Source organism: Prionailurus bengalensis, chromosome A1 (assembly GCF_016509475.1).
Source record: "Prionailurus bengalensis isolate Pbe53 chromosome A1, Fcat_Pben_1.1_paternal_pri, whole genome shotgun sequence".
Classification (NCBI taxonomy): Eukaryota; Metazoa; Chordata; class Mammalia; order Carnivora; family Felidae; genus Prionailurus; species Prionailurus bengalensis.
In genome coordinates this window covers 124,940,633-124,964,393 of record NC_057343.1, presented here as the reverse complement: position 1 = coordinate 124,964,393, position 23,761 = coordinate 124,940,633, and the positions used below count along the sequence as shown (strand labels likewise).

The following is a 23,761-nucleotide window of genomic DNA, read 5'->3' as shown; positions in this document are numbered from 1 at the left end:
CTTATAATTACTTTAGAGAAAGTAAAATAGGAGTGATTTTACCAAGGAATAAAGTGAGGTCTAGGGATTTGTAAGGACTGGCCCACTATCAGAGTAACTTGTTAGTACCCCACAAGATGAAGTTCCATACAATTGGAAGTTTAGAGTAATGCACTGGGACTTACTGTAAACATAAATAAATAATAGCAAGGTCATGTAAACATCCCACATTATGAGTTTTGAAACAAAGAATACACATTCCTACTCTGGGCATTATAGGCTTTATGAGAGTCCAGGATTCCATTTTGGAGTACAGTTTTGACTGCAAAAAACTGTTTTTAATTCTTCCTGATGACTTTGAGAGAACCTTCCAGACCCTATCACTGTGACTTGATTGTCTCTGGAGATTAATAATAATGATGATAGGCTGCCATTTATTGGTGGACTGTTGAATATCAGGCATTGAGATAGATGTTTTACATAAGTAATTTTTAATCTCAGAAACACTTGTTTAGTAACTTCATTTTCCAAGTGAAAAAAACTGAAGCTCAGTTAGGATAGGTAACCACCCAAGAACCCATTGGCAAATGGGATTTTCTAGGGAAAGGTGCCTTACATTTCTGGGCAGTGAGGCTAGAATCATGCCAAGTAGTTGGGAATTTTATGTTGATGGTAGCAGGAAACCATTAAATAATTTAAAATAGGGAAATAGCATGATCATTTTGAATAGTAACTCGGGTAGTAGTATGCAGGATAAACTGGAAGGAGGTCAGGCCGTGGTGTAATGGCCTGAGCTTCAGCAGACAAAATAGGGCTGGTAAGAAAGTGGTTGATAAACATATTAAGAATCTGGAACCAACAAGACTCAATGCAGTGTTGTTAAGTTGGAAGTTGGAGGAATCTAATTAGAGACATTGAAGGTGACTGCAGGGTATCTGGCCTAGATCACTGGATGCACATGGTGCTCTGAGCAGAGATAGAGAAATAATAAGTTTAAAGGGAACTGTGGTACATATATCTTTAGATATGTTCACCTTAGAGTACTTACAGAAAATCTCACATGGGTATGTATTTCAAGCTATTGAAAACAGTAGGAAGTTAGAGCTGGAGATAGGGATTTAGTTGTCATCCGCATGGAATTGAGTATAGTTAAAGCATATAGTTGTGGTATAGTTATTTTTTCATGCAGTCTGATTTTTTTGTTTTTTAATATGGGATTTTATCCCATATACTTACTGCTAAAACATATATTTGGTCATCTTGTTCTAGTCTCCATGGTTTTTTTGTTCCCTTGCTGTTTACTTTGTTGTCTGAATTTTGTTAAATGAACATGCATACTATCTTCCCTGCCCCCATCTACCTGCCCAACACCATTCAGGACTGGAGAGCAGAACCTACCACTGCCTCTTTTCTGGAGGGTTTAATTTAGACCTTGGGTCTGAATCAAGGAACAGGATTGCTGGTGGAATAAGTCTGAATCATGCTGCAGGCAGTCTGTGTTTCCTAAAGTAAAGTTGAAATAACTATCAAAAGGGCTGAAGCTTACATACATTTTTCTTTTCATTAGCCTTATAATTTGTGTATTTCTTTACAAATTTAGGCATTGAATTCTGGCCATGTTTTGTTTTTTTTTTTACTGTGTGTTCCTTTTTTCCTGTCTTTAGAGATAATTTATTCAATATTGAGGGACTGCTTTGATATAAAATACCATTTTGTACCAGAATAATTCAGTCCATTTTTATATTTTCTGTTGTTCCTTTTCAGGTGAACTTCTAGAGCCATGTGGTCATATCAAACCTGAATCTCCAGTTGTACAACTTGGTTCTAATTTCACTGCAGTTTGTGTGCTAAAGGAAAAATGCATGGATTATTTTCATGTAAATGCTAATTACATTTTCTGGAAAACAAACCATGTTACTGTTCCTAAAGAACAATATACCATCATAAACAGAACAGCATCTAGTGTCACATTTACAGATATATCTTTATTAAATATTCAACTCACTTGCAACATTCGTACATTTGGACAGATTGATCAGAATGTTTATGGAATCAGAATAATTTCAGGCTGTAAGTTTTTTTTTGCCTTATTTCAGACTTTGTTATGACTGTTGAATTACATTTGTAATGTCTGTTGGATTTTATGAAATGTGGCAGTCTGTTGGCTTAGTGACTTTTGGACATAATTAATTAAAAAAAATAAGTTTTGAAGCGGAACTATATTTGCATTAATAATATACAAAAAGCCTGAAGAGTAACATAAGTTTTCTCTTTTATGAAAGTCAGGTATCCATCAGTTTTCTAAAAAAATGTTTTGACATGAGACCCACAAAACATTGTTGAAGTTTATGAATGTAGTCATAGTAACTTTCAGTATCCCTTAATTGCCGAGAAGATGCACATATAAAGCAACTAACTGGCGAAAGTGAAGAAATACTGGAGAAAGTCCTATGTCAGAGTAAATAAACTTAGTGTGACCCAAGAGTGGATTATCAAATTTATGGATACTCAAAACCATAATTTTGGGATTTGCTTTTCCTCCAGCAGAGTTTTGGAAAGTAATAGGAAGAGAAATATAATTATTTTTGTTTCCATTTAATTGCCTTTAATAACATTTGCAGTATTATTAAAATAAACTTCATGGAGAAATCAGTTAATATTGATATCCAGTTATAAATGAAAATTGATTTTGTGTAGACAATTAATTTGAAACATGAGTTATGACAGTTATTATAGAAAATATGTATTATTTAATCTAAAAAGTATGAGTGCAAATAGAAAAGATTCGTTTTTTAGTCATCAGTCTTCTATACTTTTTGCTTAGGTTTGTTAATTTATCATCTCATTTAGGTTTTAAATATCTTGGGTAGTATATAAATTGTATGTTATTTGTGGTCAAAAAGCTTTTTGAAATTTGCTGATTTTTCCCTATTAGTGCCTCCAGAAAAACCTAAAAACTTGAGTTGCATTGTAAATGAAGGAAAGAAAATGATGTGTCAGTGGGATCCTGGAAGGGAAACATACCTGGAAACAAACTTCACTTTAAAATCTGAATGGCAAGTTGTTCTTGTTTTTTGTATGTTAAATTTAGTAAATTAGTCATTTGTGCTGGAGTTTTTATTTCTTCAAGTAGAAATATTAAATGCAAAATTCTAAACATTTTTTCATTTTAATGCTTGTTTGTTTATTTGTTTGTTTGTTTTGAGAGTCAGCAAGCGAGAGCACAAGCAGAGAAGGGGCAGAGAAAGAGGGAGAGCCAAGCAGGCTTTATATTGTCAGCATAGAGCCCTATGTGAGACTCGAACTTCTCACCTGAGCCAAAGTCAAGAGTCGGACACTTAACCCACTGAGCCACCCAGGTGTTTCAGATTTTTAGACATTTGTTTAAGCTTTTATTTTAGAACATCTGAAACATTTAAAAGTGGAAAGAATAGTATAATAAATCCCCATTGTGTTTATCATCCAGCTTTAGTAATGATCAGCTCATGACCAATCTTATATATATCCCACCCCAGATTATCTTAAAATCTCAGACATCATATCATCTCATCCATAAATATTTCAGTACATATCTCTAAAAGATAAGGACCCTTTTTTAAGACCCATAACTACCGGGGCACCTGGGTAGCACAGTCAGTTTAAGCAGCCAACTTCAGCTCAGGTTATGATCTCACTGTTCATGAGTTTGAGCCCCGTGTTGGGCTCTGCACTGAGAGCTCAGAGCCTGGAGCCTGCTTCCAATTCTGTGTCTCCCTCTCCCTTTCTCCCTTTCCCCTGTTCATGCTCTGTCTCTCAAAACTGAGTAGACTTTTTTTTTTAAAGTACCCATAACCACATACCATTATTGTACTGCAATAGAATTGAAAATACTTCAGTATATCATTGCATTTTCAGTTAGTATCATGTCTCATGATATATAAGTATATGCATCTTTTTAATATTTTTTTAGTATAGTTGACACAGTTTTAAAATAGTTTAAGCTGTACAATATAGTGATTCAAATTCTGTATACCTTGTGCAGTGCTCACCATAAGCATAGCTGCCATCTGTCATACACTATGACATTATCATTGACTGTATCACCTGTGCTCTGTCATGAATATACGTATATATTTTTACATGTGTTCAAATCACAATCTAAATAATCTCTATGCATTGCAAATTAATAACGTTTTATAAGTTTGTCTTTACCATAGGTTCCACCTGGTTTTCTCTTCTTTCTTCTTCTTTGCAATTCAGTTGTTAAAGTTGCAGTTACACATTGTTTAACATGTTCCTTTGTGCCATCCTAAAAATTGCTGTTACATCTAGACAATCAGATTTGTGTGTGGTATCTTTTTCTTTCTTTTTTCTTTTTTCAAAAGTAATTTGTAAGGGTGGTGTATACCTCCAGTCAGGAACCACCACATAGTGTTTGACTCTTTTTCTCTTTTTCCTCTTTGTTTTTTTTCCTAAAGGTACACACCACCTTTTATCTTGATTTAAACTGGAGTAATAAGCAGTTAGACAATTTATGTCTACTATTTCTGACAGTCATTTTTATCTTTTCCAGTCCTATTGTGAAATAATTGATATACATCACTGTGTAAGTTTAAGGCGCATAGTGTGGTGGTTTGATTTACATGTACTGTGAAATGATTACCACAATAGGTTTATCTAACATCCAACTTTTCATATTGGTATAATTTTTTTAAAGAGGAAAAAAAATTTCTCCTTGTGGTAACTTATAAGATTTATTCAACATCTTCCCTGTGTATCATACAGTAGTGTTGGCTATGGTCATGTTGTACATTATATCCCTAGTACTTAGTATCTTAAAACTAGAAGTTTGTACCTTTTAACCACCTTCCTCCAATTTCCCCTCGCTCTTCCCACCGCGTTTGGTAACCACAGATTTGATCTCTTTTTTGGGTGAGTTTTATCTTGTTGTTTGTTTTAGATTCCACAAATAAGTGAAATAATAAGTATTTTTCTTTCTCTTATGTCACTTAGCATAATGCCTTCAAGGTCTATCCCTGTTGTCGCAAACAAGGAAAAGATTAATTTTTTAGTCACCAGTCTTTTATTATGTCCATGTCCATACTTTTTGCTTGGGTTTGTTATTTGTCATCTAATTTAGATTGTAAATGTCTTGGATAGTATGCAAATTATATGTTATTTGTGGTTACAAAAGTTTTTGAAAATTGCTGATTTTTCCCTTTTATTGCATCCAGAAAAAAACTTTAAAATTTGAGTTGCATTGTGAATAAAGGAAAGAAAATGATGTGTCAGTGGGATCCTTGTTTTTCATGGCTGAATAATATTCCATTGTGTATATAAACCACACTTTCTTTATCCATTCATCCATTGATGGACCTGTACGTTGTTTCCATACTTTGGCTGTTACAAATAATGCTGCTGTGAACAGGGTGTGCAGATATCTTTTCAAGTTAGCAGTTTTTATTCATTTGGGTGTATTCCCAGAAGTGAAATTGCTGGATCATGTGTGGTAGTTTTATTTTTAATTTTTTAGGATCCTACATAATGTTTTTCATAGTGGCTGTAGCAATTTTCAGTTTCACCAACAGTGCATATGAGTTCCCTTTTCTCCACATGCAGGCCAGCATTTATTACCTCTTACCTTTTTGAAGATGGCCCTTCTAATAGGCATGTGGTGATATCTTATTATGGTTTTAATTAAAATTCTTCTCATAACAAGTGATGTTGAGCATCTTTTCATGTACCTGCCGCCCTTCCATTTATCATCTTTTGAGAAAAATCTAGTCAGGTCTTTTGTCAATTTTTTATTTGGGTTTTTTGGTTTTTTGCTGTTGAGTTGGATGAGTTCTTTATATATTAAGAATATTAACCCCTTATCAGATCTGTGGTTTCCACATATTTTTTTCCTGTTCTTTAGGTTGTCTTTTCACTCTGTTGATGGTTTCTGTGCAGAAGATTTTTAGTTTATGTAGTTCCGCCTACCTATTTTTTATTTTTGCTTGGGCTTTGAGTGTCGTATCCCAAAAAAAATCTTTTCCAAGATCCATGTCAAGCAGCTTCATTCTTGTGTTTTCTTTTAAGAGTTTCATGGTTTGAGGTCATACATTTAAGTCTTCAATTTTTTGAGTTAATTTTTGTGAATGGTATAGGATAAGGGTATAATTTCATTCTTTTGTATGTGAATATCCAGTTATTCCAGCACTATTTATTGTGAAGAGGGTCTTCTCTGTCAGGTATTCTTGGCTTCCTACTCAAGTATTAGTTAGCATAATTAGTTGATTTTGACAATCTATGATATTAGCTCTGTCTTGTCTTTTCTACCTTGATACCTGTAATTTGAGAGGAATCCTGTTTGCATTTGAATGACTTAAATATACTTTAGTTTCACTTTTTGATATGACCCAAGGAAGCACTAATAGATTTTGAGTGTTGCTTATGTGTTTGAAAAGCCTGAAGTCATTAAGATAGGTTAATCTAACATGGGGCTCCGGGGTGGCTCATTTGGGTTAGGAATCAGACTAGAGCTTTCTAGAGTAGGACTCTGTGCTGGCAGCTGGGAGCTGCTTCGGATTGTGTGTGTGTGTGCGTGTGTGTGTGTGTGTGTGCCCTTCCCCTGCTCACACACTCTCTCTCAAAAATAAAAACACTTAAAGAAAAAAAAAAAACAAGAAAACCTAACATCAAATTGGAAGCCAAGTAACTTGCACAGGAGGAATATATAGAGAATATTGGGTGGTTTGGCTAGAGCATAATTATAATTAGGGCAGGGTGCATAGGCTAGATTTTCTGGTTTTCAAAAATTGGAATTACAATAAAAACTTTTTGTGGTAGTTCAGTTTTCAGTAGCAAATGTGTATGTAGAGGATCTTATTAAAATTGAGACTTATTTGAAAAAAAAAGTCGATTTCTTTGACTATTCAAAGTCTTTTCTGTTTCCACGTAAATTTTAGGAGTGTTTTCCTCTACTTTTGTATAAAGAAAAAAGCCATTGGAATTTTGATAACGATTGCGTTGAATCTACAGATGGCTTTTGGTGGTGATAACATTTTAACAATATTCTTTGAATTCATAAACACAGAATACCTTTCTTATTGTGTCTTCTTTGATTTCTTTCATTAGTATCTTGTAGTTTTCAGAGTAGAGATCTTTCACCTCCCTAGTTAAATTTATTTCTATTTTATTTTTTTGATGCTATTGTAAATGGGATAAATTTATTTCTTTTTCAGAAAATTCTTTGTAAGTGTAAAAATACCGCTACTGATTTTTGTATTTTAATTTTGAATCCTACAACTTTACTGAATTCCTTGATTAGATCTAACAGATGTTTTGGTTGAGGATTTTTGCTTTTCTGATACCAAGATTGAACAGTGGTTTCAGGTGTGTTGTCAGCTCAATCCATTGATTATAAAATTTCTCATTCTTTTTTTCTTTTTCTTTTTCTTTATTTTTTTTTTGCAAAGACAGGTTTTGTGTACTGGACCTGGCTTTGACATGACTGACACACACTGCAGACATAAGTAAAAATTGATTATAAACAAACTGTTCTTGACAGCAGTTTTTATCAAAGCTGGAAGAACTTTGCAGTGAACATTTATACAGACCCATTACCTAGATCCTGCAATTAGCATTTTACTGTATTTGTTTTATCACACAGATGTGTATCTATGCATCCTTCTTTTCACCTTTTTTAATGCATTTCAAAGTGAGTTGCAGAAATTAGTATACTTCACCCTTACACGCTTCAGTGTTTACATCATTAATTAAATGTAATTAACTAGACAGTCACCCATAGCTTTTGTGTTTTCATAAAATTTATGTGCATCTTAAAAATACATACTTTATTATTAGTCAATGAGTTTTGGCTACTACATACAGCTATGTAACTCAGACTCATATCAAGATTTAAAACATAATCATACCCCCAGAAAGTTCACTTATGCTCCTTCCCAGTCAGTCCTAGCCACCACCCTGTCTCACCCCATCCCACAGGGCAGCTACCTGTCAGATTTTCTTCACTGTAGATTTTTGCTTGTTCTGAATGTCATGTAATCATACAGTATGTACTCTTCTGTGAATGGTTTTTATGACTCAGCAGGATGTTTTGGGAATTAAACCGTGTTGCTTCCCATTAGTGTTTCACTTAAAGGTTTGAGCCATCATCAGTGATCATTATTTGTACATGAGGTACAAAATAGTGGTATTCCATCTTTTTTTTAAAGTGGATATACTCAAAACTTCCTTTGATCAATCATTGGTTACCCTTAGGTACACAGTTCTTAGAAGGAAAATGGTATTGGTATTTTTCCCTTTACAACTAGTTTTATGATGACTTAGTTCCCTGGCATCCTCCAAAGGTAAATAATGAAGGGTTTATCCCTTCATTATGAATTCATATTTAAATATATTTGATGTGTTTCGGTCCATTACCATTTTTCTTGGTACTCACATTGTCCCATTTTGGTTCAGAGGAACTTCCTCAGGTTGGCTCTTCCTTTGACTTTACTCATTAGTCTTTGACAGCTTTCTTCATTTCTGATATGATGTGATTTTCCAAGTTCATTTTCTGAGTTCATATGTCGTGCCTCAGACCTAGAATCAGCCATTTCCCAAGTAGCCATGTTTCCATTTAGTGGGAAATACCATTTCGGGACTACAGTCTGGGTGCTAGGGGAACTTACTGGTACTGGGTTGTTGTTTCTTGGCTTTTTTGGCAGAAAGAACTGGGAAGTGTCTTTAAGGTAAAATACATCATGAACCAATACCAATGTTTCTGATTTAAAATCTGGACTGTTTTTACTTAATTTCATTCATCTGACATCTACATCTCCTTTCTTCGCTTCTGAAAACCTCAGTTTCCAACAGCACCAATATAATTATTCATTTGCTTTAACTCACAGTAAACACAAGAGCTGCAGAATAACAATGCCAATATCAGCACCAACAATAGGAATACTAAGCATTATAAGATTATTTTTCTTTCATTAAGGATATAAATTGCTGTCTTAAAGTTACTTAAAATAATTTTCTCTGTGTTATAGCACCAACTGAACATCATAGTTCATGTATTTCATTTTGCTTTTGATTTTTAGGAATTTTTTTTAACTGACATAATATACAGTATCCTGTTGGAGGTATACCTCAGTAATTCATAGACGTTACCTGTTTTGTTTTGGATTTCACTTACCCTTCCATTTAAAAAAAAAAAAAAGTGTGTGTGTGTGTGTGTTTAATTGATGTATAACTTAAACATAGGTGAGTAAATATTATAGTATCATTTAAACTTTGGTGATAAAAATTAGAAAGTGGTTGCCTGGGTTTGACTGTAAAGAGGCTAAGGGAATTTTCTGGGGTGACAGAAATTCTTATCTGTATCCTCCTGTCACCTCATAACATATTGTGCTTAGAAAAGGCATACTGTGCTTGAAGAAAGACATCACAGGTACAGTAAGGATCCTGTTTCAGAAATGGAAAGAAACGGTAGTAAGATTCCAAGAAATAGATTTTTAGAGACAGGTCACTGAAGATAGAGCATGGTATTATAAATGTAATGTCCTTGGAGTAAAAATTTGAAAATAATTTTGTGTTGTAAGGTATAAATCAAACTCAAGTTTTAGAGAAAATTTGTTTTTAATGATCAACAATTTATTTCATACTTATAATTCACTTATTTTAAGCAGTAATAATCTGGGTCTCATCAAATAACATTTTTCACTCTAATGTTTTGAAATCTATTTTTAATGACCGGTTCTTCCATTTTTGTATTTAGGGCAACGGAGAAGTTTGCTGATTGTAAAACAAAACGTGACACCCCCACCTCATGCACTGTTGATTATTCTCCTGTGTATTTTGTCAACATTGAAGTCTGGGTAGAAGCAGAGAATGCCCTTGGGAAGGTTACATCAGATCATATAAATTTTGATCCTGTAGATAAAGGTAGTTATAACACTGAATTTGAGAATTTATTAGATTTAATGGCTTATTAATTAGTTTTTCAATTTTAATGTAGAAACAACCACTTATTATCTTAGTGACTTTTACAAATTCATTTTATCAACATTAAAAATAATTTGGAAAAACAAAAATATCCATAATCCAACTGCACTCATAGCAGTTTTTATTTTGAATGTTATCTGCTGGTATTTGTGCAGTTACCAAATAGTATTTATAGCATAGTAATCATGGTATGTGGGGTCCATTTTTATTGTGTTTTTCTTTGCCTATAAATATTGTCTTTTGATATTGGAACCTGAAAAAATTAACAAGCATAATAAATTGACAAAGAAAACTAAAATTTCTTCAGAAACGTTATCTTTTCATTATAATAGTATGACATAAGTACTGTTTTCAGAAAAATTAGTTCATATGGTATGAGTAAATCAATATAGTGAAATATAAGAAGTATATTTTGAGTCTGTATAAGAATTTGTAAAAATGATAAAAATTCGGATTTATTTTATTCTTCAGTGAAGCCCAATCCACCACATAATTTATCAGTCAGCAACTCAGAGGAACTGTCTAGTATCTTAAAATTGACATGGATCAACTCAAGTATTCAGAGTTTTATAAGACTGAAATATAACATTCAATATAGGACCAGAGATGCCTCAACCTGGAGCCAGGTAACTTGCAAGTTACTGTTTATGCAGATAGTCTTAGAACCCTCTAACCTAAAAGTCTCAATATACTAAGGTTGTGAATATATGTAATATTTTGTTTCACACCTCTTCTTGATCTGTATTTCATGCAAGGGCAAACAGGAAGACATTCGGATAGAAAATATAGTCTTGCTGAGTACAGTAGCCTTTAAATGAAGTATGGAGGGGATGTAGGGTGGCAAGAAATAGTATTTTTGGTGGGAGGTGAAAGGAACACAAAAAATAAGAATTAAGTGGGGGAGTATATGAAGAGATTATATAGCAAAGGTAGAGAGCAGGGTTTAACTAAATCTGGAGGCCAATTTCATCCTGCCATCTGTTCTTATAAACAAAGCCACACTCATTTTTTTTAATATTGTCTTTGGCTACTTTGTGCCACAGTGGACGAGTTGAGTTGGAACAGAGAGTATCTGGCCCACAACCTAAAATATTTACTATCTAGTCCTTTTTAGAAAGCTTGTCAACCTCTTAGTAGAGGAAGGAATTATTGGGGAACTTCTAAGCCTGAAAAGGAAAAGAATAGTGTACCCAGAGATGATGCTATCACCAAAAGAAGTACTTAGAACTTTTTAAAAGGATGTCTGTCACCATAGCTTTGTGTTCCCCATAATATTCTTTGTTGTAATTTCATTTATCACTAACAGTATGCTTTTGCTTTCTCTTATTGCAGTAATGAGTTCATAAGGGATTTGAGCCCATGACCTTACTACTTCTGCTCTCCATTCCACTTACAGGGCTCAAAATAAAACCAGAAAAAGCAACAAACAAAAATGGATTAATGCTTCATGTTGTACAGAGAGGATACATACCTAAACTTCAAAATATTTTTAATAACATAGAATCTTAATTCACTGATAGAAAAAAAGGCCCCTATTTTTATATTCAATATTGGAATCCCATAGTAGTAGAAAGAATCATTTATCTTTATTCTCTTGTTTCCTGAAAACCAAGTTTATATGCAATGATAGTTTTTATTTTTCTTGATTGGGCTTCATTTTGCCTATCCAGAGTTACACTCTGTTCTTCTCTACCCTACTCTTTGTCTTGGAATGCTGACTTGTATGAATTTCATCTGTGGGTTCACATTGTCTCTGGTTTCCTAGTGAATGTGATTAACGGGAGGAGGGGGAAGAGGGCCTAGCACAAGAGAGGAGAGAAGTGAAGTGAAGTGAGCATATTTATTTTCCCTGCTTCCTCCCTGGAGCTGCTGTCTCTCAGCCTAAGGTCACTGGTCCTGTCAAGTTAACCCTGTCTCACCCTCCTCTCCCAGTTTCTGCTACTTCCCCTTGTCCCTTTGGGGCTAGGGGTGGTAACAGTGACAAGCCCCAGAGTACTGACCACTGCCTAAGTTTTCCCTACACTCTACCCATATTTCCTTTAGTAAACCCTTCTTGAATGAAAGTCTAATTGGAATACGCCATCTCTTTCCTGCTGAGACCCTATGTGTTACAGGCTTCGTGGAAGGAAGATACAAAAATCAAGAAAAGGAAGGAAGGATTAATAATAGATAGTTCCATACTTCCCAAATCTGTTAACTTACTGACTCTGACTGCTTTCTGACTTGCATTTATTTCTTTCCAGCATTTGTTTGTTAGTTCTCTTTTATTAAATCAATTTCTAAGATCTTAATGGAATTTAGGACACTTATAATAAATTCCATGGGGTTTTTTTGTTGGTTGGTTTGCTTTGATTTCAGATTCCTCCTGAAGATACAGCATCCAGTAGAACTTCTTTCACTGTCCAGGACCTTAAGCCTTTCACAGAATATGTGTTTAGAATTCGTTGTATGAAGGAAGATGGTAAAGGATTCTGGAGTGACTGGAGTGAAGAAGCCAGTGGGATCACATATGAAGACAGTAAGTAATTAAGATCCATGAAGAAGTAAAGGTTTGGAATTATGGCTATGACTTGTGTCAGGTCTTAATAGTATAAACCTCATTGCTTCTTACTTTGTGATCATTCTGTTCAAACTTATATTTTACACTTTTATTTTTAAGGACATAAAGATATAAAATGTGCATTATTGATTGTATAACTCTATTTGATTACTAATGAAAGAAGATTACCATGGAATTTTTTTTAGATACCTTGAGAAAACCATTGACATAACAGTTAAATCCAAAACATTTTATTAAAAGGGAATGTTTCACAGTATCCCTAACTAGAGAATCATATCCTGAGTCATTAAAATAACGTTAACAAAATATACCATAGACTCTCACCATCAGAAATATATTTGTATTATATTTTTCTTCATTTTTTCCCTCCCGTCACTTAATAAACCCCTAGAAAAGGATCCTAAAGTTTAGGTTGGTTAGTTTATTATCATTTTCCCTTTTTCCTCTCCACGATCATATAGGGCATATAGTGCACAATCCAAAAGTTATAAAAGGGTGTATGTTAAAAGGTAAGATCCCCTCCCCAAAACACCTAACATTACTTATTTATTGTATAGCAATCAAGAAGTAGTCCTGTGGCATAGAGATTTTTCTTGCTGAACATTTTTCATTCTAGTTTCACCCTTTAGATGTCAATAGCAACAACTATGGCTTTAAAACCTTCTGTACCACCTATATCCCTTCACTTCCAGCTCTAGTAGCAGTTTAGATAGGTGAAGTGACAATCTCAAAAGGCAGAATAGTAAACTACCCCTCTCCACTAAGAATTTTCTCTTATTCTCATAAATGACATGAAAGAAAGCAATCCTGCTGTTGCTGAATTGGGTCCTGAGTTGGGTCCTCAACCAGATTCCTTTGTCTTGGCTGGGAATTCTTTTTTTTTTTTTTTTAATTTAAGTTTATTTATTTATTTAGAGAGAGACAGAGACAGCGCAAGTGGGGGAGAGGCAGAGAGAGAATCCTAAGCAGACTCCACACTGTCAGCACAGAGCCCAATGTGGGGCCCGAACTCACAAAACCGTGAGATCATTACCTGAGCCGAAACCGAGAGTCAGATACTTAACCAACTGAGCCACCCAGGTGCCCCCAGGAATTCTTAAACTGGCATCATAGAGGTCTTGAAAACTGGTTGGGTCAGTTTGGGGGGCAGGGGTTGCTGAACTTTAAAATGTGGACAAAATATTGTAGTTAGTGCCTGTGTGCATTTTCTGGGGAGATGGTACATAACCTTTGTCAAATCAAAAAGATACCCAGAAAATTATGAGCCATTTAGATAAGCATTTCTTCAACTTAATGAATGATGCCTCCAGGTTCTTTTCATGTTAGGAAATCTTTCTGGCCTATAACATTTTTTTTATAATTTCTTGTATACTGATGCGTGTGTACCTATTTGAACCCCTTATACTGGCAGTCTTTTCCCCAGCCTCCCTTGTCTGTCTTTCCTCTTTGTTTTGTCCTCTGTAATTACCTCTTTATAATGAGCACATCACAGTTTAGATGTTACTCAGATCCTTTTTTGAAAAATCAGTTGATCCTATAGGAATTTTGAAAACCTAATTACTGGCATTTGATATTTGGTTTTATAAGTTTATTTATTTATTTTGAGGTAGAGCACACACATGCACATATAAGCAGGGGAGGGGTAGTGAGAGAGGGAGGGAGAGAATCCCTAGCAGCCTCCGTACTGTCAGCACAGAGCCAGACGTTGGACTTGATCTCATGAACCCGTGAGATCATGACCTGAGCCGAAACCAAGAATCAGGTGCTCAAACGACTGAGCCACCCACGCGCCCTGATCCTGTAAAGTGCTTTTTCATTTTTCACATGTTTGGTGATTATCACAACAGTACTATGAATTCATTTTTATTATACCCTGTTAACAGTCATCCCACCGTAAGATAATAAACTTAGCCCATATTTATTCAATTTATTATTTTTTGTATTCTCATATATGTACATTTAGGGTTTTTTTTTCTTAATGTGTATTTATTTTTGAGAGAGAGAGAGAGAGAGAGAGGGAGAGAATGTGATTGGTGGGGGGAGGGTGCAGAGAGGGAGACAAAGAATCCAAAGACTTGTGCTGTCTATGAAAAGCCCAGCATGAGGCTTAAACCCATGACCTGAGTCAAAGTCAGAGTCTCAATTGACTGAGGCACCCAGGTGCCCCACATTTAGGGGTTTTAAGTGTATATTTAAATACGGTTTTTCGGTTTAATTTTTAGCAGTAAGAAATGGTGATGCATTTTTGGTATACGTTAGGATATATTTGTAGCTTTACAATTTTAACATAAAAAAAACATTCTAATCTATATCATCAAGCTATCTTCCTCTATAAAGGAAGACCCAGCCATGGTGTGCTGCAATGGGAAAAATGCTAGTTTAGGGGTTCCTGGGTGGAGCTGTCGGTTGAGCTTCTGACTCTTGATTTCAGCTCAGGTCGTGATCTCACGGTTCATGGGTTCAAGCCCTGTATCCGGCTCCATGCTAACCACACAGGACCTGCTTGGGATTTTCTCTACCACTCTCTCTGCCCCTCCCCCATTCTCCCTTTGTCTCTCTTCTCTCTCTCAAAATACATAAACATGTAAAAAAAAGATACATCATGTGATTGAATGGCAAGAATAAGAACAAAGTAAGAGAATAAGAGAATAATTTCCAGGATTATATTTTACTGCTATGATAAAAACTTTTATTTTAAAAAGTTTATATCATTTCTTTAGGACCATCCAAGGCACCAAGTTTCTGGTATAAGATAGAGCCATCCCATACTCACGGCTATAGATCTGTGCAACTCATATGGAAGGTAAAGAAAAAAAATGCATGTTTATATTCTTTTATTGCTTACATAGTACATTTTTATGGCATTATGAGTGTAGTTTTTTTAACTTACATTTTTATTCATCTTAATATCAGCAAAGCGTTTAATAGAAACAGAGTTTTATATATACTACATAAAAGGATCATGAACTGCAGTTCACAGATACTTCACAGTTCTATGAAAGTTTGTAAGAAGGATCCTGTCTGTCCTTGAACTTTCCTGAGTGCCTCATAGAAAATAGTTAATAAAGGTTTTGGGTAATCAAACTGTATGCCAATAATAGGAATTACACAATGACTGTCAAGTCCATAAGTGTTAAGGTGTACCATACTAAGAAATGGTAGAGAGAAAAGTACTCCAGCATAAGATGATTTAGGGCCAGATAGTCACAGTGCATAATAGTTTACAGAACTAAAAGCTAACAGAATGGTGCTACTTTACTTTCCCTGTTAGTCAAAGTCATGTGTTTACTCTTCATTCACTGTATAGTAGTTTTACTTAAGGTTGTGAGTTGCAAATGAGGTTGCCAGTGCCTTTCAGTTAAACATGGAGGTTTGACGTAACAGCAGAATTTGTGAACATGAAAAAAAATGATTAAAGATTTGTTAAATACATTTTTAAAATTATTTTATTATAGACATTGCCTCCTTTTGAAGCCAATGGAAAAATTTTGGATTATGAAGTGACTCTCATAAGATGGAAATCACGTTTACAGAATTATACAGTGAATGACACAAAATGGACAGTAAACCTCACAAATGATCGTTACATAGCAACTCTGACAGCAAGAAATCTGGTTGGCAAATCAGATGCAGCTGTTTTAACTATCCCTGCCTATAACTTTCAAGGTTTGTATCTGTGAGATGGGAAAAGTGGTTCATAATACATATTCATAATACATATTCTAATACCTAATACATAATTATTCTGAGACTGCCTCTTCAGTATCGATTATAATAGTTTTAGAAATCAGTCAGCAATGAAATAATTCATTCCATTATCATGTGGCTCACTTAAACTTTGAAGTAAACTACTTATTTATTTACTCATTTTCTAATTATCTCGTTTTCTTAAATATTATTTAAAAGCTTTGGGAGCCATATATGAATATGACTTAAATATATTGTTTATGGCTTTCAAAGAAGAAAATATTTCCATTTACATACACAAAACATTTGAAGAATTTGGGGAAAGGAAGAATTTTAGTTTCAAAATAAATTTACTGTCTATTTGTAAATTATAATAAAGTGTTTTTGTTAATGGAAATACATATTAATATTATATGCTACAAAAACTGATAGCAAGTTTGGAAATGTAAAACATCAAAATTTGAAATTTTTTAATGTTCATTTATCACACCAGTTTTCAAATTTTGTTTTAAAGCTACTCGCCCGGTCACGGATCTTAAAGCATTTCCCAAAGATAATATGCTTTGGGTAGAATGGACTGCTCCAAATGAATCTGTAAACAAGTATATACTTGAATGGTGTGTATTATCAGATAAATCGCCGTGCATCCCAGACTGGCAACAAGAAGATGGCACTGTACACCGCACCTTTCTAAGAGGTATTCCTAGCTAGAAAAAACTTAAGTTGAAATCCTTTGTGTAACTCTTCAGACAGATTTTTCTTTTACATATTTTTGTCTGTTTTACAGATATTGTGGTCTATTGAAGAGTTTCAGTTTATGATAGTTAAAAGTTACATATAGTTTTCTCGATGTGTGACTCTCATCAAGTCACATTTAATCTCACTGAATGAACTACAGGATCTGTTTATGGACAAAGCAGAGTTAATAGTATCTTCTGTTTATGGTTCAGTGTTTTGATCATCAAAGGAGCACTAATAAAACTGTAAAGTAAAAGACAAATCTAAGATAATCTGATCGCTGCTGGTAATTAGTTGAATGGTTCTTTACCTGATTTAACTTCCTCATCCTTCAGTGAGAAGATATTTTCCTATAGCATATGAATGACTTGTTAACCTCTTAAAGTTGTTGAATAGGGGAAGCAGAACTAGAATTCAGATTTCCTTACATCTTTTAACTGGAAGTTCTAATGATACCGTAGAGCTCCAAAGTGGTAGATTGCTCTGCATTTTAAGGTACAACTTTTTATGTGGCTTTGAAGAGAACAACTTTAAAGACAAAACACTCAGCTTTTATGTGTTTTATTTAGTAAAGAAGGATAACCGTTAGAATTCAATTATGAATAATATGATTGCTGAAAGAAAAGCTCTAAGCAAAGACATATCTGCCATAAAATTTTGTGAGCTTTATTTATGAAATAGGCTGTTTGGCCCTCATTAACCTATCATTTAAAAAAACAATAGAGGCACTTGGGTGTCTCGCTCAGTTAAACGTCTGACTCATGGTTTCAGCTCAGGTCATGATCTCACTGTTTCCTGAGTTTGAGCCCTGCATTGGGCTCTGTGCTGACAATGCAGAGCCTGCTTGGAATTCTTTCTCTCCCTCTCTATGCCCCTCCGACTTCACGCTGTTTTCTTTCTCTCTCAAAAATACATAAATAAACTTTAAAAAAAAAGTTTTAATAAATTTGGTTGTCTAGTCTACTAGCCTTATCAAATTAAAAGAAAGGTGGAGCTAGAGAGAAGACACGTTGGTAGTAACTGGACAATAGAAATGTTTTTAATAAAGCCTCGAATAATCTCTAGAGACCTTCAGGTTGCACAGGTAGATCCAGTGGCTCAGTAGTCCTGATAACATCACTGTATTACAACACAGTCTAAAAATTCTTTATCTTCTTGATAATATTGAGTCATCAAGAAAAAGTAAAATTATTCTGTTTAAGAAAGCAAAGGAGCTGTCGTATATAACTTTGTGAATTAAGTTAAGGAAATAAAAGTTCTTGTTGAAAGTATAAACTTTGGTATAACAAATACCTTATTTTCTGTTGTGGGCAGATAAAGTGGCTGTATAAAAAAGATTTAATATGGAGAGATTATAAATAAAAGAGGTATTCAAGATGGCTTTTTAATATTACTTTCTTAGCCTGAATGTCCATCAACTGATGAATAGATAAAGAAATCGTGGTTTATATACACAATGGAGTACTATGTGGCAATGAGAAAGAATGAAATATGGCCCTTTGTAGCAACGTGGATGGAACTGGAGAGTGTGATGCTAAGTGGAATAAGCCATACAGAGAAAGACAGATACCATATGTTTTCACTCTTAGGTGGATCCTGAGAAACTTAACAGAAACCCATGGGGGAGGGGAAGGAAAAAAAAAAAAAAAAAGAGGTTAGAGTGGGAGAGAGAGCCAAAGCATAAGAGACTCTTAAAAACTGAGAACAAACTGAGGGTTGATGGGGGGTGGGTGCGAGGGGAGGGTAGGTGATGGGTATCGAAGAGGGCATCTTTTGGGATGAGCACTGAGTGTTGTATGGAAACCAGTTTGACAATAAATTTCATATAGTAAATAAAAAAAAATAATATTACTTTCTGGGGGAAATGGCACTAATTCTTTTTTCCCCTGGTTTGACAAACCAGGGCCATTAATGCTTTCCCTGGCTCTTATAAATGGGTCATTAGGCAGTTCTCAGAGAATTAGTTAAGATGTACAATGTCAAACTATAAGACCAATGATAATTTGAGATCAGAGTTTTATAAGTCCTGAATATAAATATAATAAGTACTTTTACTAACAATATATTTTTTAATCTACTGTATTGGCAATAAAAGTAAGCTTTTACTGGGGCGTCTGGGTGGCGCAGTCGGTTAAGCGTCCGACTTCAGCCAGGTCACGATCTCGCGGTCCGTGAGTTCGAGCCCCGCATCGGGCTCTGGGCTGACGGCTCAGAGCCTGGAGCCTGTTTCCGATTCTGTGTCTCCCTCTCTCTCTGCCCCTCCCCCGTTCATGCTCTGTCTCTCTCTGTCTCAAAAATAAATAAACATTAAAAAAAAATTAAAAAAAAAAAAAGTCAGCTTTTACTTCAATGAAAAGCTTTATTCAATTAAGCTTGAATCCAGTACACAAAAGGCAATGCTTGCTTAAAAAGCTGTAGTTTTAAAAGAAAAGAAAGTTCAATAGTCATGAAATTTATAATGTAAAGTTAATAATGGAATGTAGACTTTTTTGTTATGTGGGGAAAAATGCTTACTCTGCCATTATTTCTTTAGGGAACCTAGCAGAGAGCAAATGTTATTTGATAACAGTTACTCCAGTATATACTGATGGACCAGGAAGCCCTGAGTCTATAAAGGCATACCTTAAACAAGCTCGTAAGTCCAAATTCATTTTCTTTGAAATATGTTGAGTTTTGTATTAACAAAGACATTTTTTTCTTTTTAAAATAAGGGTATGTCTCATAATGTTCAAATAATATAATTAAATTTTAGTAAATCCTAATGACTTACTAAATCATAGTAATTTTTAGTTATCAAATACTTTTATTCTGTTTTAGCACCTTCCAAAGGACCTACTGTTCGGACGAAAAAAGTGGGGAAAAATGAAGCTGTCTTAGAGTGGGACCAACTTCCTGTTGATGTTCAGAACGGATTTATCCGAAATTATACTATATTTTATAGAACCATCATTGGAAATGAAACTGGTAATAAATTCTATCAGTTATTAAGAATCATTGGTTTTTTTCTTAAGCTTTTAAATGTTGTCTCACCTTTTTATGTTATACATCTTAAGTGTAGTATATTATTCTCAGAAAAGAGACACCTGAGAATATGCCTATTAAAAAAATACTGTGGAAAAAAAAATACTATGTTGTGCTTATAGAAGAATATTCTGGCAGAGATAAGAAAATTATTTTCTGGAAAATATGTTCCTTTTTAATACTTTTACAGTGTCAAAAGCCAAATCAAGCAGAAACATTGAGTAGTTAAATAAAGCAGACTTATTTTTTTCTTCCAGCTGTGAATGTGGATTCCTCCCACACAGAATATACGCTGTCCTCTTTGACCAGTGACACCTTGTACATGGTACGAATGGCAGCATACACAGACGAAGGTGGAAAGGATGGCCCAGAATTCACTTTTACTACACCGAAGTTTGGTAAGAAATAATGACATTTGCTCTTTTCTTCTTTTTTTTAATCAGACTAAATATGGACTTAGTTAATAAGCTAAAATTTTGTTAAAAGTGCATCTTTGGATCCATAGAAATGAATTGTTGGTATTGTATTGTTTATCTGATTTGGATTGTTTCTTTAAACTATCAAAACTCAGCTCTGTTATTAACTGCTTCTGACTGATTTCATCTGTACTCTATAAATGCCAAAAGAATTTGTGTATCTTTCTAAATGGGTTCATCTTTTCACTGGCAAAAGTCAAATGTGGTCTCTTACCTTCTTGTCTTACTCCTTCTTTTGTAGGCAGGTTATTGGAAAGACTAGTTCACCTTCTTGAGCTCCACTTCCCTTCCTCCAGCTTAGTCTTTAACCCACTGAAATCAGGCTTCCAACCCACCAATCCACTGAAACCTCCCTAATGTCACTCAGGGAAGGCCTTTTAGTTATCATATCCAGTACATGCTTTTTAGTCTCCTTATTTTTATACTTCTCAGCATTTGACTCAGCTTCTCCATCCTTGAAACTGCCTCTTCCTTTGGTTCTTCTCACGTGTGTGTGTGTGTGTATAATAACACTCTCCTGAGTCTTCTCCCTTTCTCATACTTCCTTCTTGATCTCTTTTCCTTTTTTCACTTTTTTAAAAAATGGTCTTTATTTTCCATATCACTCTTCTCAGCCCTGTATTTTATCTGCCTATTTAAACTCTCTGTCCATGACTTCAGTCATGCTCTTTCCCAAATACATTTCTCTTTGTTCCCTGCCACAGCCATCCAACTCTTTGCCAAACCCACAAATTTAGATAAGGATGTGATAAATTTTTTGTTTTCATGAGTCTTTTTTGCTTACATGAGCCAAGTGTAAAATCCTATTGATCATGCCTTCTAATTACTGCTTTTGCATGCCCTTTTGTAATCTCTTTCTTTGGTCATATGCTTCTCATTATTTTCTCCATCTTTTCCCAGTGTGTAGCCCTACATTAAGTCCTCACTTTTTCTAGTTCCTCTAACCTCCCTAAAGCATTCTTAAGCTGCATTCTTTCTTGTTCTTCCTACATTTTGAATCATAATAGAAATTACCTTATTTTGTCATTTATTTGTAACCCCCACCCCCAGTTACCAACATAGTGAATGCTAAATAGTAAGCTATATTCCTTGTTATTGAATGATGGGTGAATGAGAAAATGAATGAGTGACTACCTAAAATAGATAATAAAAGATCCTGAACTTTGCTGTGATTGCCAAAAATGAATATAGTTTTTGGAATAAGATTTTGTGGTGACATGTTAGTAAAATAAATATCTAACAAGTAATACTTGAAATTGATCTTTAGAAAAAAATAAACCTTTAAAATATTCAACTAATGAAAGTGATATTCATTATAAGAGTAGATTGTGTACTATATAGGCCTTTAGACTATACAGTACAGAGCAGAAGAAAAACCACTCCTAATTCCTCATCCAGAATAATCTCTTAACATATTTGTATATCCTTCTATTATTTTCTATACATACATTTTTCCCCCCAAATTAGATCATACTTGTTAGGATTACTTAATTATCTGCTTTTTTCACTGATCTATTTATTGTTTTATGGACATATTATGGCTTCTTCATATGACATGGGCCTTGCTCCCAAAGGACTTTATTTGAAGAAATACAACATAAGTAAAGTAATTAAATGGAAAGGCATTTGGGCCATGTAGACAGTAAATAGAGTAGGAATTTAAAGATAATTTATAGGGGGGAATTTCATCTTCATAGATTATATAGAGGAGTCAGTACTTGAGTCCCCAAAAGTTAGGATGTGGATAAAAAGGAAGAAGAAGGCATCCTAGGACAGATAAGCAAAGGCCCAAGACTTGAAAACATAGTAAGTTTGGCAACAGTAATAACAGGGTCTGCCTGAATTTGATTTGGCACCTATATGAAAACCTCAGTGTTCAAGAGTGAATATCTGCCAGCCTCCAGTTTATTTCCGAGCACTGATCTGATTTACTGATTTCTATTAGGCTTTGTAGAATATAAAGTTACTTGTAAAGGGATATATGTGGTGCAAAGATTAGACTGAGTAAATAGTATGTGACTGCAGTATTACTTTTATAAATTTTTCCCATAAAAGACTACTTCTACTTATAAGGAGGCTGGAGGAGTTAAGTAGAGACAGCCATAAGGTAAATCATTAAAAAATATCTCCAATATAAACTGTCCAATTAGTGATTCATTTGCTCAAGTAAGCCCTCTTTTAAATGCAGGTTGGGAATTATCTAGAAATCTTAGGCTTGTTGATTTTAGGTGATAGTATTCCTATTTCTGCCACTCCTTGTACTTAAGATTCTTAGCTGTATACCAGATATGCTATCTTTTTGAAAATCTATTAAAAATTTTGCTTGAACCTTTTATTTTTATTCCTTATACAGGATTCCATATTTCCACTTGTGCCCAGCACTCACAGATTGCAAAGATAAGCATTTGTTAAGATTCTGCTGGGTGCAGATCATAGATGTAATAAATGGTTAGGTTTGAAATTTCTAATTTATTGGATAGATTATCTGTCCAGAAAACTGAACTAGTCATTTTATTCCCCTAACCAACATAGAGTTTATGCTTTCTCTGTGGCCAGGTTACTGTGTCAGGTATAAGCAGCTAGGATATGATTTACCAAGGGGCTCAGGGGTGGCAGAAAACAATCTTTAAGTTTGAAAAGGCTATAAAAATGGGATGGTATTTCATCTTTTCAACAGCCATTTGGTTGGGAAGTTTCATTATTTCTCTTAGCACATAAGTTGACATTTATTTTACTTCTTACCCCTGATTTTTAGCTCAAGGAGAAATTGAAGCCATAGTTGTTCCTGTTTGCCTAGCATTTCTATTGACAACCCTTTTGGGAGTATTGTTCTGCTTTAATAAGCGAGACCTGTAAGTACCCCTATTTGCGTTTTTGCAGTTCTTCACTCCAGGTTTATTGAGCTATAATTTACATGCAGTGAAATTCATTCATTTTAAGTGTATGGTTTGATGAATTTTAATAGCTGCATACGGATATATAACTACCACCACAATCAAGTTAGATACTGTTTCTATTACCCTAAAAGTTTCCTCGTTCTATTTTATCGTCTCTCCTCTCCCTCAACCCCTGGCCCCAAGGTAATCACTGATATGCTTTCTGTGACTGTAATTTTGCCTTTTCTGAGATTTCATATAAATAGATAATATGTAGTCTTTTTATAGGATGTCTTTCATTTAGCATGTTTTTGAGACTCATCCATGTTGTATATATACTAATATTTTTCTGTCTATTGAATAGTAGTCTGCAGTGTAGATACATCAAAATTTGTTCATCTGTTATGGAAATTCAGGTTGTGTCTTTAATTTGGGGCTATTATGAATAATGT

At 34.4% G+C, this 23,761-nt stretch overlaps 1 protein-coding gene across 5 annotated transcripts in view; it reads left to right on the top strand.

The window, feature by feature from the left end:
• Nucleotides 1–23,761, top strand: part of IL6ST (interleukin 6 cytokine family signal transducer) — a 55,575-nt gene that overhangs the window by 23,155 nt on the left and 8,659 nt on the right. For all 5 annotated transcript variants that reach the window (XM_043590592.1, XM_043590596.1, XM_043590584.1 and 2 more), the window contains 12 exons: nucleotides 1,744–2,049; nucleotides 2,915–3,035; nucleotides 9,725–9,891; nucleotides 10,423–10,577; nucleotides 12,310–12,469; nucleotides 15,232–15,314; nucleotides 15,967–16,177; nucleotides 16,713–16,895; nucleotides 19,470–19,571; nucleotides 19,754–19,900; nucleotides 20,215–20,355; nucleotides 23,189–23,285. In XM_043590592.1, coding sequence (XP_043446527.1) covers nucleotides 1,744–2,049; nucleotides 2,915–3,035; nucleotides 9,725–9,891; nucleotides 10,423–10,577; nucleotides 12,310–12,469; nucleotides 15,232–15,314; nucleotides 15,967–16,177; nucleotides 16,713–16,895; nucleotides 19,470–19,571; nucleotides 19,754–19,900; nucleotides 20,215–20,355; nucleotides 23,189–23,285 — 1,873 coding nt within the window. The remainder of the gene's footprint in view (nucleotides 1–1,743; nucleotides 2,050–2,914; nucleotides 3,036–9,724; nucleotides 9,892–10,422; nucleotides 10,578–12,309; nucleotides 12,470–15,231; nucleotides 15,315–15,966; nucleotides 16,178–16,712; nucleotides 16,896–19,469; nucleotides 19,572–19,753; nucleotides 19,901–20,214; nucleotides 20,356–23,188; nucleotides 23,286–23,761) is intronic.